Below are 17,910 nucleotides of genomic sequence, written 5' to 3' on the forward strand. Positions count from 1 at the left end.
CTCGATATCGAGTCCCATATTGGGATCCCCCTGCTCTTTGGGGAGCCTGCTTCTCCCTTTCCCTCTTCCTGCTCCTCCCCCTGCTTGTGCACTCTCTCTCTCCATCAAGTAAATATATAAAATTAAAAAAAAAAAAAAAAGACTGCCTCCTTTCCATTTCTTTCCATGATCAAGTGGGAAAGAGTTTCGGGGGCTAATGTGGCTGCCGACCTTTGATCTGGTTGTTCAGAGTGACTACTGCCTCAGGGACACCTTCTCCTTCGGGTCCATTCAAGACCCTCCCGGTGACGGAGAATCCCATGACATGGAACACGGGCTGGAAGATGAAGAACAGGAAGAAGGTTCACACATGCCCGAGCGCCAAAGCCTTCCTTATTCACGCACACTGCTGCCCTGCACGGCCGCCCCCTCTGGAGCCCCGCAGGCCAGCCAGGCCCCCTCCCAGCTCCCCCAACCCCCTTAGGTCGTGCTGCTCCCACACCACTGCCCTCTCCCCAGGGCTCTGTCTGTGTTCTACTCTCAACACATACATGTTTGTCAAATCACTGAATAAAAAAGATCTACAGGCTTACTCCCCCAGTTAAAGATCACAGAGTCAAACTTGAGAGGGCCGCCCGCACCACCCTTGTTCCCATTCTGCCTCCTCCCCTCCAGATGCCCCCATTCCGGTGAACCGTACCACCCTCCTGTCTCCCGACCCCAAACCACACTGTCACCTGGGACCCCTGTCCACACTCCGACCTTAAGCCATCCTATGCCTTCCACCCCACCCCTGCAAGGTGTCCCATCTGCTGCCACCACACCCCAAATTCGAGTCCTTGTTCACTCCACCTAGGCCACCTTCCTCACTCACCACGGTGCTCCGGGCTTGGTTTACCTGTGTCTGTGCCCCCACTGGTGAGCGCCATGGCTCTGCTCTATCCGGGGTCACTCTGGTCCAGCCACCCTGATCTCTGGGTCCCCAAGGTGACCACATGCGTGCGCCACAGGCACTGCTCCGGGGGGCCTTTTACACCAGCTGCCCTCTCGGCTTAGAGAGTTCTCTCCCACATATGGAGAAGTTTGGGGAGGGGGCTGCTCCTCTCATCACTCAGGTTTCAGCTCAAACCATCGCCACCTCCAAGCGGCCTTCCCTGACTATCCATCCCATCTCAGGGGCCTCTGCCACTGCCTCCCATCCCAGCCTCTCAGTTTCTATCACACTAGCCTCTTTTATTAGCTTCATTAAACTTTTCCAATACCTGAAATGTCCTTGTTTGATTTATTGTTCGTCTACCTCCTATTAGAATGTAGGTTCCATGAACATAGTGACCTATCATGTCGTAATCAGCTGGGACACAGCAGGCACTGAATAAAACACTCATGAATGAATGAATGAATGCATGCATGCATGCATGTATGCATGAAGACATACAAAAGCATTTGAGAGAACTTCTTCAAAATTAAATGGGTTTTTAAAAATCCAGGTAGCCCTTCTTGATCTGTCTACAAAGATGTGGTTTATTCATGTACCGATTCCTCTCTCCAGTCAACGACTACTGTGAGCAGACACCTACTCCAAGCCAGGCACTAAGTCACATCAGAAATGCGTGAAGAATGAGGCATTCCCGATGCGCCTGACCTCATGCCGCTTACACGCTGCTCCCTGAAATTTCATTCATGTCTCTGCTTAGAAACTGGTGTTTGGTCGAGATCTGGGAATGCCCCTCACGGCTCCCCTGCCCCCATCCTTCCATGCAAGTCCCCTGAAGCAAGCAAGGACACCTTCTCACCCCCACCCACCTCCAGTGTGCACAAAACCATCAAGCACTTTACAGAACCCTAAAAAAGCCATGAGAACCCCACCGAGCGTGTGACCTAAAAGCTTGCTCCTACCAAATGCAGCTAGTTCAACACAGTACTTTCAAATGCAACATTAAAAGAAAGTGATTAAAATCTAATTTTTTTCAATAACTGTAACACTGGGAGGTCCATTTATGAAAGATTTATTTTCTTTGGGGGATTTGCTCTATCTGGCAAATTTTCTACAGTAACCATTAACTACTCCTGTAATTAAGGATATAAATGCAAGAGAAAACACACTTGCCGTCTTATTCTGGATCTAGGGAGTCTGTCAGGCCATGCATCACTCCATCCCTTACCCCACCTCTCACTCCCCTTCCCTGCAGCCCGAGCTCTCAGCTCTCCTTGGTTTCCGGCCACAGCCTCCTCACTGGTCCCTCGCTCACACCTTGCCCCTGCCAACCTCTCCTCAACATGGCACCCAAAGGCTCACACCTCTCCCCCTCAGAACGGCACAGAGTGGCCCATCAGGTCCTGTACAATCTGCCCCATCATCTCTCCCTGCCTCACGCCCTCCATGCCAGCCACTCTGGCCTCCTTGGGGTCCCCCACGCCCTCTAGGCACACTCCGGCCCCAGGATCTTTGCACCTATCGCTCCCTCCGTCTTAAACACTCTTCCCACAGATGGCAGTGCGGCACCCCGCCTCTCCCCCTCTCCCTGCAGCTGGTTGCTCAAACGTCACCTTCACGGCGAAGATTTCCTGAGAGCACCCAGGAAGACTGCAACCTGTCTCAACTGGGAAGTGTGTCACCTCCTTTCTAATTTATTTTTCTGTAGAACACCTTCTAATACACCTAATTTACTTATTTATAAGCGTATTGTCTCTTTCTACCCTGGAACACCAGAAAAAAAAAACAGAAATTTGTGCCTTTCTGGGTCCCTGCTACCCACCCACCCCTGGAACGGTACCTCATGCCTGACACTGGCACTCAATAAACACCGTTCACCGAACAAAGCAGCTGTAACTGGGGCTCCACCTTCTCCACGTGGAGAAATTACATGAGAGTGGATCCTGGCTAAACCAGAACACAGCACGAGACTGTGGTTTTCTCCAACGGCCCAGCCCTTCTAGATAAAACATTAGTTGTCTTCTCAAACATGTTTGCGACACCGGTGCCCAAGGACGGGAAACTCAAACACCTGTCCCTCCAGAAGGCAGGGAGGTCTTACCTCAATTTTCAGGCTGTCGTGTTCCACCGTAAAGTCACGTCTGGAAGGAGCAACGTCAAAGGTAATCCTCTCCCCTCTATAGAAGGGAATCTAAAAGGAAGGGTCTGTCCGTTACTCAGAGCCCACAATATGATTCAATAGTAATAATCGACCCAGCAGGCCACAAACGACCAGGGGTTCGAGGCAAGCCCAGAGAAACTATTAATCGTAACTGCTGCTGATCTTAAAAGAGGAAGGCCCAAACTTTTTGCAGCCACTACTGAAGGGTCAGTCTCATCCTAAATAACTACACTAAAAATGGTCACACAACTGCAGGGCAATTATTTATTCCTTTTAATGCTCAAATGGCATTGACTCTTGCTGTGTCTTAAGAGTCTGAAACATACAAAGAACCCCAATCTCCACTCACCACAGTATAGTCCCCACTTGGCAAGGAATAGAAGGAGAACGAGCCATCTTCTTTGGAGACCGCGTAGCACAAATACACCAGGCTCTCATCTTGGGGCTGGAAGCCAGGCACTGGTGAGATGTTGCAGCCCAAGACATCCTATGTCAAGGGCGGGGAAAAGAAAAGGACGTCCTTTTTCATTCGTATGTTCTGATTACTATCAAACAGCCACTCTATAGGAAAATTCTTGCAAGTTTTACATCACAAAATACATATTTCTGAACAGGGCACAGTAGTGGAAAGAAAACGAATGACAACTTCTACACTCAAGTTGGAGAAGTTAAAAACTGGCACAGACTTCTTGGGAAAAAATGACATCATCGTCCTTCCCTACAACGGGTCGCCATTCTGCAGACAAGAAAACGGAGCTCAGAAAGGGCAAGTGGCTGGCCCACTCAGAGAGCAAGAGGCAGAACTGGGATCTGTCTGCACCTGGGTCTGACTGTGCTCTTTCCACCACAGTCCACTCCCACTACAGACATCCAATTCCTTGTGAGTCAACCAAGAAACGCGATGCTCTTCAACGTTGAGATGAGACGTCCCCCCAACTGGTGTTTCAACGGCAAGCACCCTCCCCCTCCCACCCCCCATCTCGTCTGTTCTCCACTGTTCTTTACTTACCTCTTTGGAAACCACAGAGGAAAACAGGAGAAACTTCACCCCTTTCATGGGCTCCCCGTCACTGCGGACAGAGCCAGACACGTTGTAGCCGGCCACTATGAGGGGACTGGCGGCGTTGGCATTGGAGTTGGTTACCCGCACGGTGGTGCTCGCCTACAGAAGAAGGGGACTTTACCTTCCCAAACAACAAACCCTCACAGAGTGTTTAACAACCACGAACACATGCTTTAGCTAAAATACGAACATGGAAAATTGGGAACGTAGTAGGATCACAGCCACGTGTTTGCGAGCCACATGAACTGAAAGGAAACGTGGCAAAATGTCAGCCACCAGGATGACTTCCTTTGCACAGCTGACATTCTACCTCTTTTACACTTTTCCACCTTCCAAATCTTCTACCTGTTACCATTCCTTGATGCTATTTATCTTTTGCGATTTTTTTTTAAGAATTTTATTTATTTATTTGACAGAGATCACAAGTAAGCAGAGAGGCAGGCAGAGAGAGAAAGAGGAGGAAGCAGGCTCCTTGCTGAGAAGAGAGCCTGATGCGGGGCTCGATCCCAGGACCCTGAGATCATGACCTGAGCCAAAGGCAGAGGCTTAACCCACTGAGCCACCCAGGTGCCCCTCTTTTGCGATTTTTGAAAATGAGCGTGCTTTACTTTTTTCCATGTTTAACGGTATATGTGCATGGAATTTTAATGCTGTCAAAGCACAGATTATAGAGAAGAAAGTGCACAGTCTAGGGCACAGTGCAGTGATCTTCACAAACTGAACACAGCCTGTAACCAGCACCCAGAAGCCCCCTCACACTCATTTCTGGGCACCAGCCACCCAGGGCCGGCCTCACCCTTTCAACAGCATGTTCCACTTGGAAACACAATCTTATATTCATAGACTCAAATCCCCTTATACATACAATTAACAATATAAGTCCTTGGGGAGCCTGGGTGGCTCAGTGGATTAAGGCCTCTGCCTTCGGCTCAGGTCATGAGCCCAGGGTCCTGGGATCGAGCCCCGTATCAGGCTCTCTGCTCAGCAGGGAGCCTGCTTCCTCCTCTCTCTCTGCCTGCCTCTCTGCCTGCTTGTGATATCTGTCTGTCAAATAAATAAAATCTTAAAAAATATATATATATATAAGCCTTAAAGTTTCTTCGAATTGTAATGTATAAGCCATGAGTTTTAAATAAAACATTTTCAACCCCCTGAATACCCACAGTCATGAATAGTATACAGGTAACTCGACGTGTGAAACTGTCCCATCAATCATAAATGCTTAAAACCTATAGAGAAAAACTGAAATAATGAGTCTAATAGTTCCTTAGCAAGAAGGAAACACAGCCTCAAAACTAACATACAAGTTAATGTCTAAGAATGTCCTTTAAACCTTATCTCAATTTGTTTTCTTGTAGGGATTACAAATCTTCACCTGGTCTATTTCTTCCTTTTTTTGATCTTTTATCATAAACTATTTCTGTCCAACACTACTCTGAAGAACACCTGTACACACTCAAATCAGCTAAAGAAAGAAAAGCAGAAGTACCACTCGGGAGCCTGGTGTACCTCGACCTCCCTTCCTGCCTCCCTCTGTAGATGTCAGTTTCATAATGAATACGGTGTTCGCCACTCTCATGCATGTCCTCACTTTTCTCTACATAGGACTCTGTATGTAAGTGCAAGTACCCTGAGTGTTTTTAATTACTGTAGAAACATCGTGTCTTTTTACCTTTGGCAACTTGCTTTTTTCCCTCAACTTTATGTTTTTAAATGTACTCCTACCGATCTGTGTAGCTCTGGTTCACTCATTCTTGCTGTCCCACAGGCTTCTGTGTGACGAAACCCCACTCTGCTCTCCACCTAATGGGCATTTAGGTTGTTTGCGATATTTTGTTCGTACAAACAAAACTGCGGTGGACATTCCTTCACCTTCTCCTTGGGCGCACGTACAACTGTTTCTAGAATGTTAAGTATATTTATAGGTTGCTGTTTCAGACCGGAAAAAGAACAACAAATAAATCTCATCGGGTCCTTCTGGTGTTGATTCAGCTTAAAATAGCTACAGTTAATAACAGACCTATTTCACAGCAGGAAGACAATACTGTCACCTAAAACCAAAAACAACAGAAGGAACATCTGCTACAGTGAGTTTTATCTTATAAATACCAGTGAACCAATCAGCAGCACTGTCTTTTTCTCATCTACTTCCAGAGAAACCATAAACCCATTTCACATCCTGAACGGGACCCCCATGCTTGTCCCCAAACCCGAACACTGTCGGCACAGCCATTGACACAACTGAAACACTCACCTCTTTCAATGCCCAGGTTGGATGAGTTGCAAGAATTTCATAATCCCCAGGAAGAACTTTAAAAAATGCAAACCTAAGAAATACAAAATACCAATTAACTTTCTCTCAACAGCCTGAGTTTTCTAATTTATGGCTAATATTGGAAGCATTAGAAAATAAGGTCTGGATTATCACCAACTTGCCATTAGCTGGTTAAATGAACATAAACAAAATTGAGTCCTTCACTGTACACATCCACATCGGAGAGCGCTTACTGAGTACCTACTGTGTACAAGAACAGGTGTTCCATGCACTGACAGGAAGGAGGCTTTATGTTTCCCTCAACCCCAAGGATTTCTGACCTTATAAACGAGTCACCGTGGTTCAGCAGGGATTAGTCATATAACATTCAAGTGCGTTTTGGCAGAGGTGATAGGCACGAACAGGCAAAGAGAAGAGAAGGAAGTATGCAGAGGACCAGAGATGGGAAGGGAAGAGTCCTATGTGAAGAAGAGAGAACAGAGCTGACAGCCTGAGGTCTGTGCTAACACAAGACGCTGCTAACGGCTTGGGCAATGATAACAAGCTTTGAAACCTATGCAGAAGAGATGAGATCTTTTACCAGAAACAAATACAGTGTGAGCCATCCTGGGCTCTTGCACAAACTATGATGACCAAACCAGACTCCAGTGAAAACCAGTTAAGTAACTACGGGCAAATCAAGACCAGAATGACAAGAGATAAGGCTGGAAACACTGGCACCAGGATTCTGATACACTTAACCCTTCAAATGGGCAAGCGCCAGACAACGAGAGGGCTAATTCTAGTGAAAATGGACACCAAAAAATCCACCTAATTTCTTCTTCTGTGGTGGTATCATATAAAATATTGCCTGTCATAACTGGACACGGCTTGGAAATCACTTTGCTACAGTAAAATTGAAATTACTATGGGATTTTGGCCTTCGTGCATGTTATGATCATTGTTTTAGTCTGTGCCGATGAAGGAGATTCAACAAGTTCAAGTTCCTTTGCCCAGTGAGGTCAACAGCAAACTGCTGCTAGCCTAGAGAAAATGGAAGCCCTGTGTTCCTCCTGCAGGCATCCATCAAGCAGAACTAAATGTTATCCCCACACTGAAAAAGAATTTCAACAGTCCTCATTGAAAAACTGGATAGCTTACTGACAGACTCATTATAAACTTCTAATTTGCAGTTAAGTCAGCTTTGTATATTGAAGGAGTAATGATTTGAATGCTTTCAAAATTATCAGTTGGAACTACTCTGAATTAATCTTGGCACATCTGTTAACACTTACAACTCAATGATATAAATCCATTAAATAAATACTTTAAATCTGACTCAACAAGGTTAATTAAATAGTTGTCAGTTCCGGCTACAAAATAATTTTGATGTAATAGTGATAATATGATTTTGAAAAATCACCACAGAGGGGTTCCTGGGTGGCTCAGTTTGTTAAGTGTCTGACTTTTGATTTTGGCTCAGGTCATGATCTCAGGGTTGTGAGATCGAGTCCTGCATTGGGCTCTGTGCTGGGCATGGAACCCACTTAGGATTCTCTCTCTCCCTCTGCCCCTCCCCTCCCGCATGCACATGGGAAAATTTTTAAATTCTAAATTTTAAAATTAAAAAAATCATAATTGAGCAAATCTATATTGAACTAACACTATTAAGCACATATTCCATGCTAGGCAGTTTGAAAATAATGTTAATTTAATCTTCCTATTAACCTTAGGAGGTGGGTTCCGCCATCATCATCATTTTTAAAGACCAAAACTGAGGCCCAAAGGTGTTAAGTAATTTGCCCCAGGTCAAACCCGATTAAGTGGGGGAACCAGGATTCAAACCCACGTTTTCAGGTTCCAGAGCCAGGCCCAACTGTTAAATGTGGGCCTACTATGTGCCAGGCTCTGCAACAAGTGCTGTACAGACATTAACTCATGTTTAATCATCCCATCACCAAGAGAGCCAAGGGCTCAGATGACTTCCATTTTACAGATGAACAGCCTGAGGCAGTGAAAGCCATGAACTTGTCTGCAGTTAAGAGGCGAAATAAGGATTTGAACACAGGTCTCCCAGGCCCGGTCACTGGCTCCCTCCTTCCCCTGAGCTGTGAGACAACATGACACCGGCAAGACTCACTTTCCACCAGGCTGTGTCACTGTGGACTGGATCTTTGCTTCAGTCCCCGTGTTTCTCAGGGACACCTGAACTCCTGCAGGGCCCAGGGGCTGCCCTTTGCTGAGAACCTGCCAAGGAGAAGGAGGTCAAGACCCAAACCAGCAGCAAAGTTCTCCTCTTAGCAGTACTGTCCATCCCGTTCATGCTTCGTACATGGAGCTTGTACCCTTCTTTGGGTCAAGACTCCTTTGCAAAGAGTAGACAGATTATGGATACCCTTCCCGGGGACTGCTGAGGGGCTGAGTGACGGAATAACACTTCATTTCACCAAATCCAGGACACTAATAGTTAAAGATGCAGCATTATTTTATAAGTGACAGAGAAAGAAAAATAACCCACGATCCTCCTCACCAGCAAGCAACTCACACATCAAGGCAGGATCACCTTGCCTCTCCAAGAATGGGCACCTCACTCTCAGTGCAGAGGCAGAGGAGAAATGAACCGCCATGAAGAAAAGGACAGCAAGGCAATTTACACACGTCAACCCTGGTGCCAGATGGAGGGAGGAACAATAACTCCCCTGAGAATCTGAACTTGGAGCTGCCATTCACACAGGTTAGCCCTCTACATTCACACCATCAAGGGGGGGCCAAAAAACTCTTGGACAGTCTAGTTTACGGCAACAGCTCCTGGAGGAGTGGTGGAAGCAAATGCAAACCCTATCTGCAAGAGGCCGGCTTCATCCCCCGACAGTGATTACAAGTTGCCCCAAGTCCTGGGGCGTGTGCTCAGGACTGCACCCCTATACAAGGCCATCCTTGGCAGTTAGCCACCCAGCCTTCACAAGGCATGACAAGTAACCTAGATCTGACCCCAAGAAACACCCACTGCCTTTTACACAAAATTTTACCCCTTCTCAGACGCCCTTGAAGCTTATCTATGTATGTATGATCCCTTGTGGGCTCAGAGTCCCATGTTAAAAGAGTCCTACTTTCTTAAAGGTAGGAGAAGACTCAGTACATAATACAGAGAAAATATTAAAAATAACAATGTTCTTGGGGCGCCTGGGTGGCTCAGTCGGTTAAGCGGCTGCCTTTGGCTCAAGTCATGATCCCAGGGTCCTGGGATTGAGCCCCATGTCAGGCTCTCTGCTCAGCGGTGAGCCTGTTTCTCCCTCTCCCTCTGCCTGCCTCTCTGCCTACTTGTGTTCTGTCAAATAAATAAATAAAATCTTTAAAAACAAATAAACAAACAACAAACAAAAACAAAAACAAAAAACAATGCTCTGAAGCCAAACCTTCCCGTTCACAGAGAACCCTGTGAACACAAAGTTGATGTCCCCGCCCTTTGTGCAGATGTCATTGACACCATCCACGTAGAGCTCCACGTTCGTCGGCTCTGAGAAATGACAGTGGGAGGGGAGGGAACAGGGGACAAGACACAAGAGCCAGTTTAGTTCTGGGACAAGGTGAACCTGTGTAGGCAAAACACCTTTTCTTGGTTAACTTTCATTTTCTTTATTTTTGAGCACTTAATACACTCACGTAATTTAAAATCCAATGGTACGCAGGGAAATCTCCCTCCCACCTCCTCCCCCGGACACCCAGACTCCTGCCCCAGAATGAAACAGGGTGTGGAGAATAATATGCTTTTATAACAGTCTTGTGGCTGAGCTGTAGCTCAGAGTCCCATTGAAAATGCAGTAAGCACCAAACTGTTTTATTTACTGGGTGCTTATGCTCCTCACAGCTACTTTAACAGGTTGGTAATGACATTTACAATGGACTGATGATCAAACTGACACACGGAAAGGTTATAAAACGACACCCCCCCCTCCAAGTCGCAGACCTTGAGAATGACAGAGTCCCAACTCAACCTCCAAAAGCCTGGCTCCAAATGGCCCCCCGACCAAATGTAGGAGCTCAGCCACATTAAACCAGGACCACAGACTCTAATGCCCACAGGAACCAAGTAGGGGGACAGGCCACATGGGGACTATGGTGAACGGGAAAGGGGACACCACCGCTCAGCTTTTGCCAAATATCAACCTTCTGAAGAAAAAACAGACATCTGGATTTTATGTGCCATCTTCTGATTTTTTAATATTAGCAACTAATTCACTTGGTCTAAAAAAAAAAACTGAAGAGGTCATCATAATAAAGGTTAAGGTTTTTTAAAGGTTAGGAGAAGTGTAGAGTGATAAGTAGAGAAAAAATGGGAAAATCAAGGGAATTTCAGGGAAATGAAGAATTACACACACACACGGGAAGATGCCAATAAAAAAAATGCACATAAGACTTGAGCAGACACCTCACAAAAATGGCTATCCAACTGGCCAGTAAATATATTTTAAAAAGCGTTCAATCTCATTGACCATCAAGCAAATGCAAATCATGAGATACCACCACATTACCAAGGGCCAGTGAGGCTGTGAGGCACCTAGAATTCTTCCACACGGCTGTGAGAGCAGAACCTGCTACATCTGCCTTAGATATTTAAGACTATCTCCTACAGCATCTCAATGCTCTCTTGCCCAGCAATTTCCCTCCTGGGAAATTGACCCAAGAGAAATGCAAACACACAAAACCACGTACCGAAAGACAGGAACAAGGAAATTTACAGGACCACCATCCTTAGTGGCCAATGTCAAGAAGCGGCCCAAATGTCCATCAAGATAAGTGGGGAGATCACTTTATACTCACACAGTGATCGAATGAGCTAACTAAAGCCACACACATAATACAGATAGATGAATGTCACTAACAATGGCAAGAGAAAGGAACCAGACACGAAAATGTACCCCTTTAGAATCCTAAAGGGAATCAGAACAGACAGAACTCATCCAGAACTTCCGGAGGCGGGGGCAGTGGTCACCTGCGGGGTGGGGCAGAGCGGTCAGGAAGCGCCTGGGATGGGGCCCTACTGGGTACAGGTTCTACCTCGTGATCTGGGTAGAGGTTACATGGGCACATTCACTTGGGGAACATTCAAGGGATACTCATATGACAAGCACACTTTTCTGAAAATATAATTCAATAAAAAAGCTCCTCAAGAGAAAAAACATCGGCGGAAGAGAGGGGGCTCAAAGAAAACCCTCCCACAGGCCGGGGGTGATCTGCAACCTCCCCTAACAAGCATGCCTTCCCCCCTCCCCCCAGCTACAGAATGGGGATCACGCACATCTACTCTCTTCGGAAACGTCAGCCGTGACAGAGCAGAACTCTCTCTTCTTCCGTCAACCCCATTCCCACATCTCCGGCTCTGCTAAAAGCCAGATACATCAGAAAAGTTTTGAGCTTTTGTTCATCTGGGTGCAGAATGCTTTCAAGCATTTATTCATTGCTAACTGGGTGCCGGTCTTCCCCAGCATCGTAAATACACTGGCCCATTAATCCTCCAAGTTAGGCTGGGAGGCGGCCACCCCCATGCTCCTGACTCCCTAGCAAGAAGGCTGGACACCGACCCAAGAGGAAGTAACTTGTCCAAGGTCGCCGCTGAACCAGTAATACCCAAGGTTGCCAGACCTGATCTCTTTTGAGAAGCAGATCTGGATTTTCATGTGAAATCTCACAGTGTTTAATGCTGCGGCCCTAAAAGGCACCAAGGGGTCTAAGAGACCATCCTGGGACAGGAAAGACATCCCCGCTCCTGACCTCTAGATACGGTTCTGCCACCACTTTCTGAATGGAATTACAAAAACAGCTTCCTGAGAGAAGTTTGGGAAAAGATGCCTATTTTATGAAAGACGACAGAAAACCCTAGGGCAGGTCCAAGATAAATCCAATCTACTCTAAAGTAATGAAAAAAGAGGAAAAAAGCCCTGTTCCGCACTAGAAATGAAGCCTTAATATTTTAACAGTGTCTGCACTCCGCCAATTTAAATTAATATTCGGCATATAATCTGATCCTGGACAGAGTACATCCGGTTATTTCGTTCACTTACCAAAACTCCACCCTAGGGGAGGCTCAATCTTCAGAATGAAATCTCCCTAAGGGGGGGAAAAAAGATAGAGGAATGAAAACTGATGACCTCTCAGCGAAATTGACAGAGTTCGGTGCTTCTGTTTAATCTAGCATTTTCCCACCTGCAATGAAATTCTAAGCACATGTTCCAAGTAGCTGTGGGCTCCCTGATGGCCTTCAGATGCCGAGAGCTGAGGCTGGATGCCCAGGAGTGCCCACCCGACCAACTGGAAGATACCAACCCAGTGCCCAAGGAAAAGCTCTAAAGGGACGATACCCAGCCACTCATTGTCTTCTGATACCAGGCGTACTACTAATGGAGTCTCCTATTAACCCCTTCTATGCCCAAGGCTGCCAGCATCAGCATGTATCCTTAGAAACAAAAGTCACTTCTTAAAACTGGATATTACGCACACACACCCTGCTTTCTTGAGGTTGACAGAAGGTTAAAAAATATATATATTTTAAGACCTACTTCTAGAAGTCAGTCCTATGTATTGTGCCTAAAGATGTACGTTCAATAATATTTACTGCTGTGTTGTCAGTAGTAATTTTTTTTAATTGGGAAAAGCCTCTGTGCCTACCAACAGAGAAGTGGTTATAGTTTTGATTTGATTCTGATGTGCTGTGCAGCCATTAATAAGAAGGTAATCCATACATGCTGATGTCGAAAGCTTTTCAAGATGATCTCATAGGGAAAAAATTCAATTTGCAGAATAACTCCTATTGTTTAATTCCATCTGACATAAAAAACAAAATCAAAAGTATGTGTGTTTATTGATTATTTCTGCAACATGCTACAAATCTGTGTTTCCAAATAAAGAGCTGAGATGGGGAGAAGACACTGGGGGGAGGGGGTCAGGGGATCAAGGGGGAATGCAAGCAGGTAAGCACAGATACATATCTTTGCACATGTGCACATATGTGTGCATGTTTATAACACAAAGAAAGCAGTCTTTTGGGATACACACCAAACTTTTATCAGTCGTTATCGCTACAGAGGGATGAGAAATTGGGGGGTAAAGGTTAAATTTATTTCATATACTTCTAAGGACCTTGTTTTGTTGTTTTCTACAATGCTCATAAATTCATATATCACTTGTATCATTTTTTTAAAGAATATTTTAAGCTGCTTGCAAACGTAACTCTACTAACTCAGAGTTTCTCAAGGTTAGCTCTGCTGACATCTGGTCTGTCCTTGCACCATGACAGGTAGCCCAGCTTCATTTCTGGCCTCTACTCACCAGATACTATCGCAATCCCCCAACCCCAAGCAGTAGTAACAACCAAAAATGTCTCTAGGCATTGCCAAGTATTGCTGAGAACCGCTGTATTCAAACCAGTTTATAAATCATCTCCCTCAAAATTCAGCCAGAATTGTCAAAGTCCACTTGTAACTTATAAAAAGAGACCAGCGTTTGCTTGTGTGGTGTATCAAGGCTGTCTGGTTAGTGCAGTCCTGTGGGCCACACTAACTCCTTCCCATCATAAACAATTACAGGAGTCTCTCTTACCTTATCATACAAGGGGATCATAAAGTAACCATTATTAGGGGCACAGTCTGTCTGGTATTTCAAAGTCCCATGCTTAGTATACAGCTTTATCTAGAAAGCAAGGAAAGAAGGAAAGTCATAAGAGAATTAGCTACGTATATTACGCCAAATGCACTTAGTACTTAGTATACATTTACTGAGTACCTATCTCGTGCCGCTATTAACACCAGGTATTAGGGACAGAGAGAAAGACAAAGTATCCTCAAAAATACTGTGATCAGACACTGTTCTGGCTAGAAACCATCTAAAGATTACCGCCAAAGTTGTATTTTTCAGTTTATGTTTAGTGGCTCTCTCTACATTGTTCCTACCTATAACAAATTTTCCAATTCACCATTAATAAGGTACTTATTTAAAATGCAATCTCCAAGCCCCACTTCTGTTTCTAAACTAGGTCAGGAGTGAGGGCCAAGGATCTGCATTATTAACCCCAAATGATTCCCAATACTTGGAAGTAACGCTCATAGAAACTTTGAATTTTCTCTTCTATTTTCATTCTTGGGCAAAAACAAATCCAAAGACCTTTAGAACATATCTTCTCCAGATCTCTAAAGCTCTTGCATCCCAACACAATCTGTTACCCTTTTAAGATGTTCAAACAAAGTCTGGGTCTTCCATGTACTGTGTGACCTTGGGCAAGTCATTTAACCTCCTGAGGTCCAGTTTGTTCAGGGATAAGAAAAGAACCACTCCCCTTCCTGGTGATTATACAGATTCTATGCCTATTAAGCACCTGGCAGAAAGGACGACTCAAAAAAAAAAAAAAAAAGAGTAGTATTCTTATTATTTTACTATATTACTGTGTTGTATTACTATCATTTCTCTCTGCCTTCACTTTTCTCCCACAGTCCCAGGAAACTACAACCTGCAAAAAGCCTTGCAAGGTACCTTCTGAAACCACCTGTGCCCACACACTGAGAGGCAATCTAGGAGGTGACATGGGCACCCAGCAGAACCTAGGGACCTTGCCACTGCCAGTGGGCAGAGTCACTAAACACCTGACTTAAGATCAAAAACGGCACAGAAGCCACAGACAGACAGGTCTTGGAGGTGATAATTACCTTCTTTAGGAAACAGACCGTACTGCGCTCTGCTGTTTCTGTTCTAACCCCACCATCCTACAGGAATAAAAACTGGGATTTGGAACAAGGCCAGGTGAGAGACCTAGTGGGGTGTGGAACCAATTTTTGACGAGATTTGCTGAGAATCTCAGCAACCAGATTTGTAGAACATACTGGCTTAATCCTTCACGGCAGCCCTTCAGCTGCCAGAACTGGAGAGGCTCAAATGTGCTTTCAGTCAGCCTTTGGGATCTCAGGCCCCCATAGTCCCTTCTCTTTGGAATCTCCTAGCCTCTTCCCTTTTTCTCTTTCAAATCCCCTTCTCCTGCCCCACCATTTGTACCCTCCTAAAACAGAGCCCAGGGCTCCGTCAGGTTCTGTCCCATCTATCCTGACAAGTGACCTTCCTCTTCACAAAAGCTTTCTGGGTCACAGTCCCACTGGGCTTATAATCATGTACCTGCATGGGTCTTTACAACTTAATAAAAAGACTTCTGCACAAATCTCTAGTGTAATTCCAGTAACTACCCAGTAAGGCAATCAGGGCAGCTGAAGACATTCCATTTAGAGAGGAAACGGGAGTCCCCAAGGAAGGAATGGGGGAAGATTAAAAATACAGATTCCCAGCCCCTGAGATGTCAACAGAGATGTACTGGGTCAAGGTCTCTGGGATGAGAATTAAAGCCCTCAAAGAGCATCCAGGGCGTTGAGAAGGAGTGGATTAGAACCTTTGGGGGCTCGGAGTTGTTGGGCTAGAGGATAAGACTTTGCAGTCTCCAGGTTCTGGAATACGGGCTTCAGGAAATCTAAGTTTCAGGGGGTCTGAGTTTTGAGGATCTGGGGTCTGGGTCTTGTTGAGAGTGGATTGTAAGAGATCTGGGGCCTGGATTCTGGGGACGGTCAGAGTCGTCTATCATCCTGGATGTGGATTCTGGATGTCTGGAGTTTGAGTTCTGAAGAACCTGGTGTCCTGATTTGAGGGATCCTTCGTTTTGAGTGACCTGATAAAAGTTATGAACCACCGACATCGTCACCAAAAATGTCCCTCACACCCCCTGCGCGCACACCTCCAAGCCCCCGACCCCACGACAGGAACCCCCACCCCAGCGCGACAGGGAGGGGACGGGGCGGTGGAGAGCCCGCGGAAAGCGGAGCCTTCAAGGAGGAAAGGACTCCTAAAATGTGGAGCAGGTGGCAACCGCCTGGCGGATGAGGCGAGGCCACCGCAGCCCGCACAGGCTGAGCGACTGGCCCACGGTCGCACGACGAGCTCCGGCCCGGGCCGCGGCGTTGGGCGCTCACCTCGATGAGCGAGTAGTTGATCTCCACGTCGGACTTGACGAAGCCCCCACAACCCACCACGATGTCCTCAGAGCCGCGCGCCGGACCCACGACGGCCAGCAGCAGGACCACAGCGGCGGCCAACGCCACCGGCCCCGGCGGCCCCAAGCCCCCACACGCCCGCATGGCCGGTTCTCTGCCGCCCGACCCGCCGCAGGCCTCCCAGTCCCGCCCCTTGCTCCGCGCGCGGCCCGCAGCTTCCTCCTCTGCCGCCGGCTGACAGCCCAGGCCCCGCCCCCTAGCCGCCGCGCTTGCGCGCTCCGGCCTCAAAAAAGCCCACCGCCCCGACAAATTAACTACGGCGCAAGCTCAGCAACAAAACGAGATCATTGGTGCCCTCTGGAGGCCTGGAGGACTCCGCGCACCGTCTGGCAGGTGCTGTCGCAAGGTCCCGGAGTACAGGCACAAACTCCAAAGTTGAATTATACTTTGAAAGTCAATATCGCTGAAACTGGAAATGACGAAAGACTGTTGATCGAAGTATGCAACAACATTTCCGAATCTTTTTGGCACATACATTTCGCAGACGATATATAATCTCAAAAAAAAAACAAAAACAAAAAAAAAAAAACAAAAAACAGAAACAAACAAACCCGTTAGGAATTTAAGTCGGTGCATTTTCCTGTGATAAATGATCAATACTTTTTAAAAATCAAAATACAGGTCATTTAAGTCATCATAATGTTTAAAAAAGGGTATTTGAAGCTTATTTTAATCTCATCTCTATTAACATTGGTATAAGAACAAATTTGAGGGTTTTCCTCCCATAAGCAAGAGATCCAAGCAGTTAATTTACTTTGCATTGTCTGTGACCTGAAGCATGAGTTGTCAGAAAATAAGTTCAAATCTCAGCATCCGGTGTTTTGTCCCAAGACCAAATGTATACTAGGACGAAAACTGGATTTAACTGCGAGTCACTACATCAAAATAGACAAAAATTGCTTTTCTGACCTGATAATGGAATCCTTCACTTTTGCCCTAAGAAAGAATCAAGTGCTTTATTTTGGTAGTTTTAAAATTTTGTTTCTACATGACCAGGTAAGAGAAGCAATTTCCCCCGGGAATTCGCCATTGTGACTACAACTTAAGCCATATACAATTATGAATCACGGAGAGTTTAAACTATGCCACGGTCAAAACTTTCATAATGGCTACGATGGAATGTTCCACCCACTGAGGATCTCAACCGCGAGCACATCTGATTTCAGTTTCTCACTCTGCATTCTCAAAATACAGTGGAATTCTCAACTCTTTGGTTATAAAGAGAAACTAGTTAAATTATTTTATTTATTAGGGTTATTTACTTATTTAGTTATTTCGGGGGGGGGGACACAGAGGGAAAGGAGAGGGAAATGCTCAAGCAGACTCCATGCTCAGTGAGGAGCCCAGTATGAGGCTTAATCTCATGACCCTGAGATCATGACCTGAGCCAAAATCAAGAGTCAGACACTTAATGCTTAACTGACTGAGCCACCCAGGCAT

The 17,910-nt window shown here is 46.0% G+C and overlaps 1 protein-coding gene across 1 annotated transcript in view; it reads right to left on the reverse strand.

The window, feature by feature from the left end:
• The window catches only part of LOC308359463 (BOS complex subunit NOMO1), a 56,462-nt gene extending 39,796 nt beyond the window's left edge, over window positions 1-16,666 (reverse strand). Inside the window, exons 1-10 of the mRNA XM_080830520.1 lie at window positions 16,390-16,666; window positions 13,988-14,077; window positions 12,454-12,499; window positions 9,808-9,908; window positions 8,532-8,638; window positions 6,392-6,464; window positions 4,084-4,236; window positions 3,424-3,561; window positions 3,015-3,104; window positions 211-316 (exon numbers count right to left, since the gene is read on the reverse strand). Coding sequence (XP_080686646.1) covers window positions 211-316; window positions 3,015-3,104; window positions 3,424-3,561; window positions 4,084-4,236; window positions 6,392-6,464; window positions 8,532-8,638; window positions 9,808-9,908; window positions 12,454-12,499; window positions 13,988-14,077; window positions 16,390-16,554 — 1,069 coding nt within the window. The 5' untranslated portion in view covers window positions 16,555-16,666. The remainder of the gene's footprint in view (window positions 1-210; window positions 317-3,014; window positions 3,105-3,423; window positions 3,562-4,083; window positions 4,237-6,391; window positions 6,465-8,531; window positions 8,639-9,807; window positions 9,909-12,453; window positions 12,500-13,987; window positions 14,078-16,389) is intronic.
• Window positions 16,667-17,910: the final 1,244 nt, after the last annotated feature.

Source organism: Martes martes (assembly GCF_963455335.1).
Source record: "Martes martes genome assembly, chromosome: 18".
NCBI classification, from domain to species: domain Eukaryota; kingdom Metazoa; phylum Chordata; class Mammalia; order Carnivora; family Mustelidae; genus Martes; species Martes martes.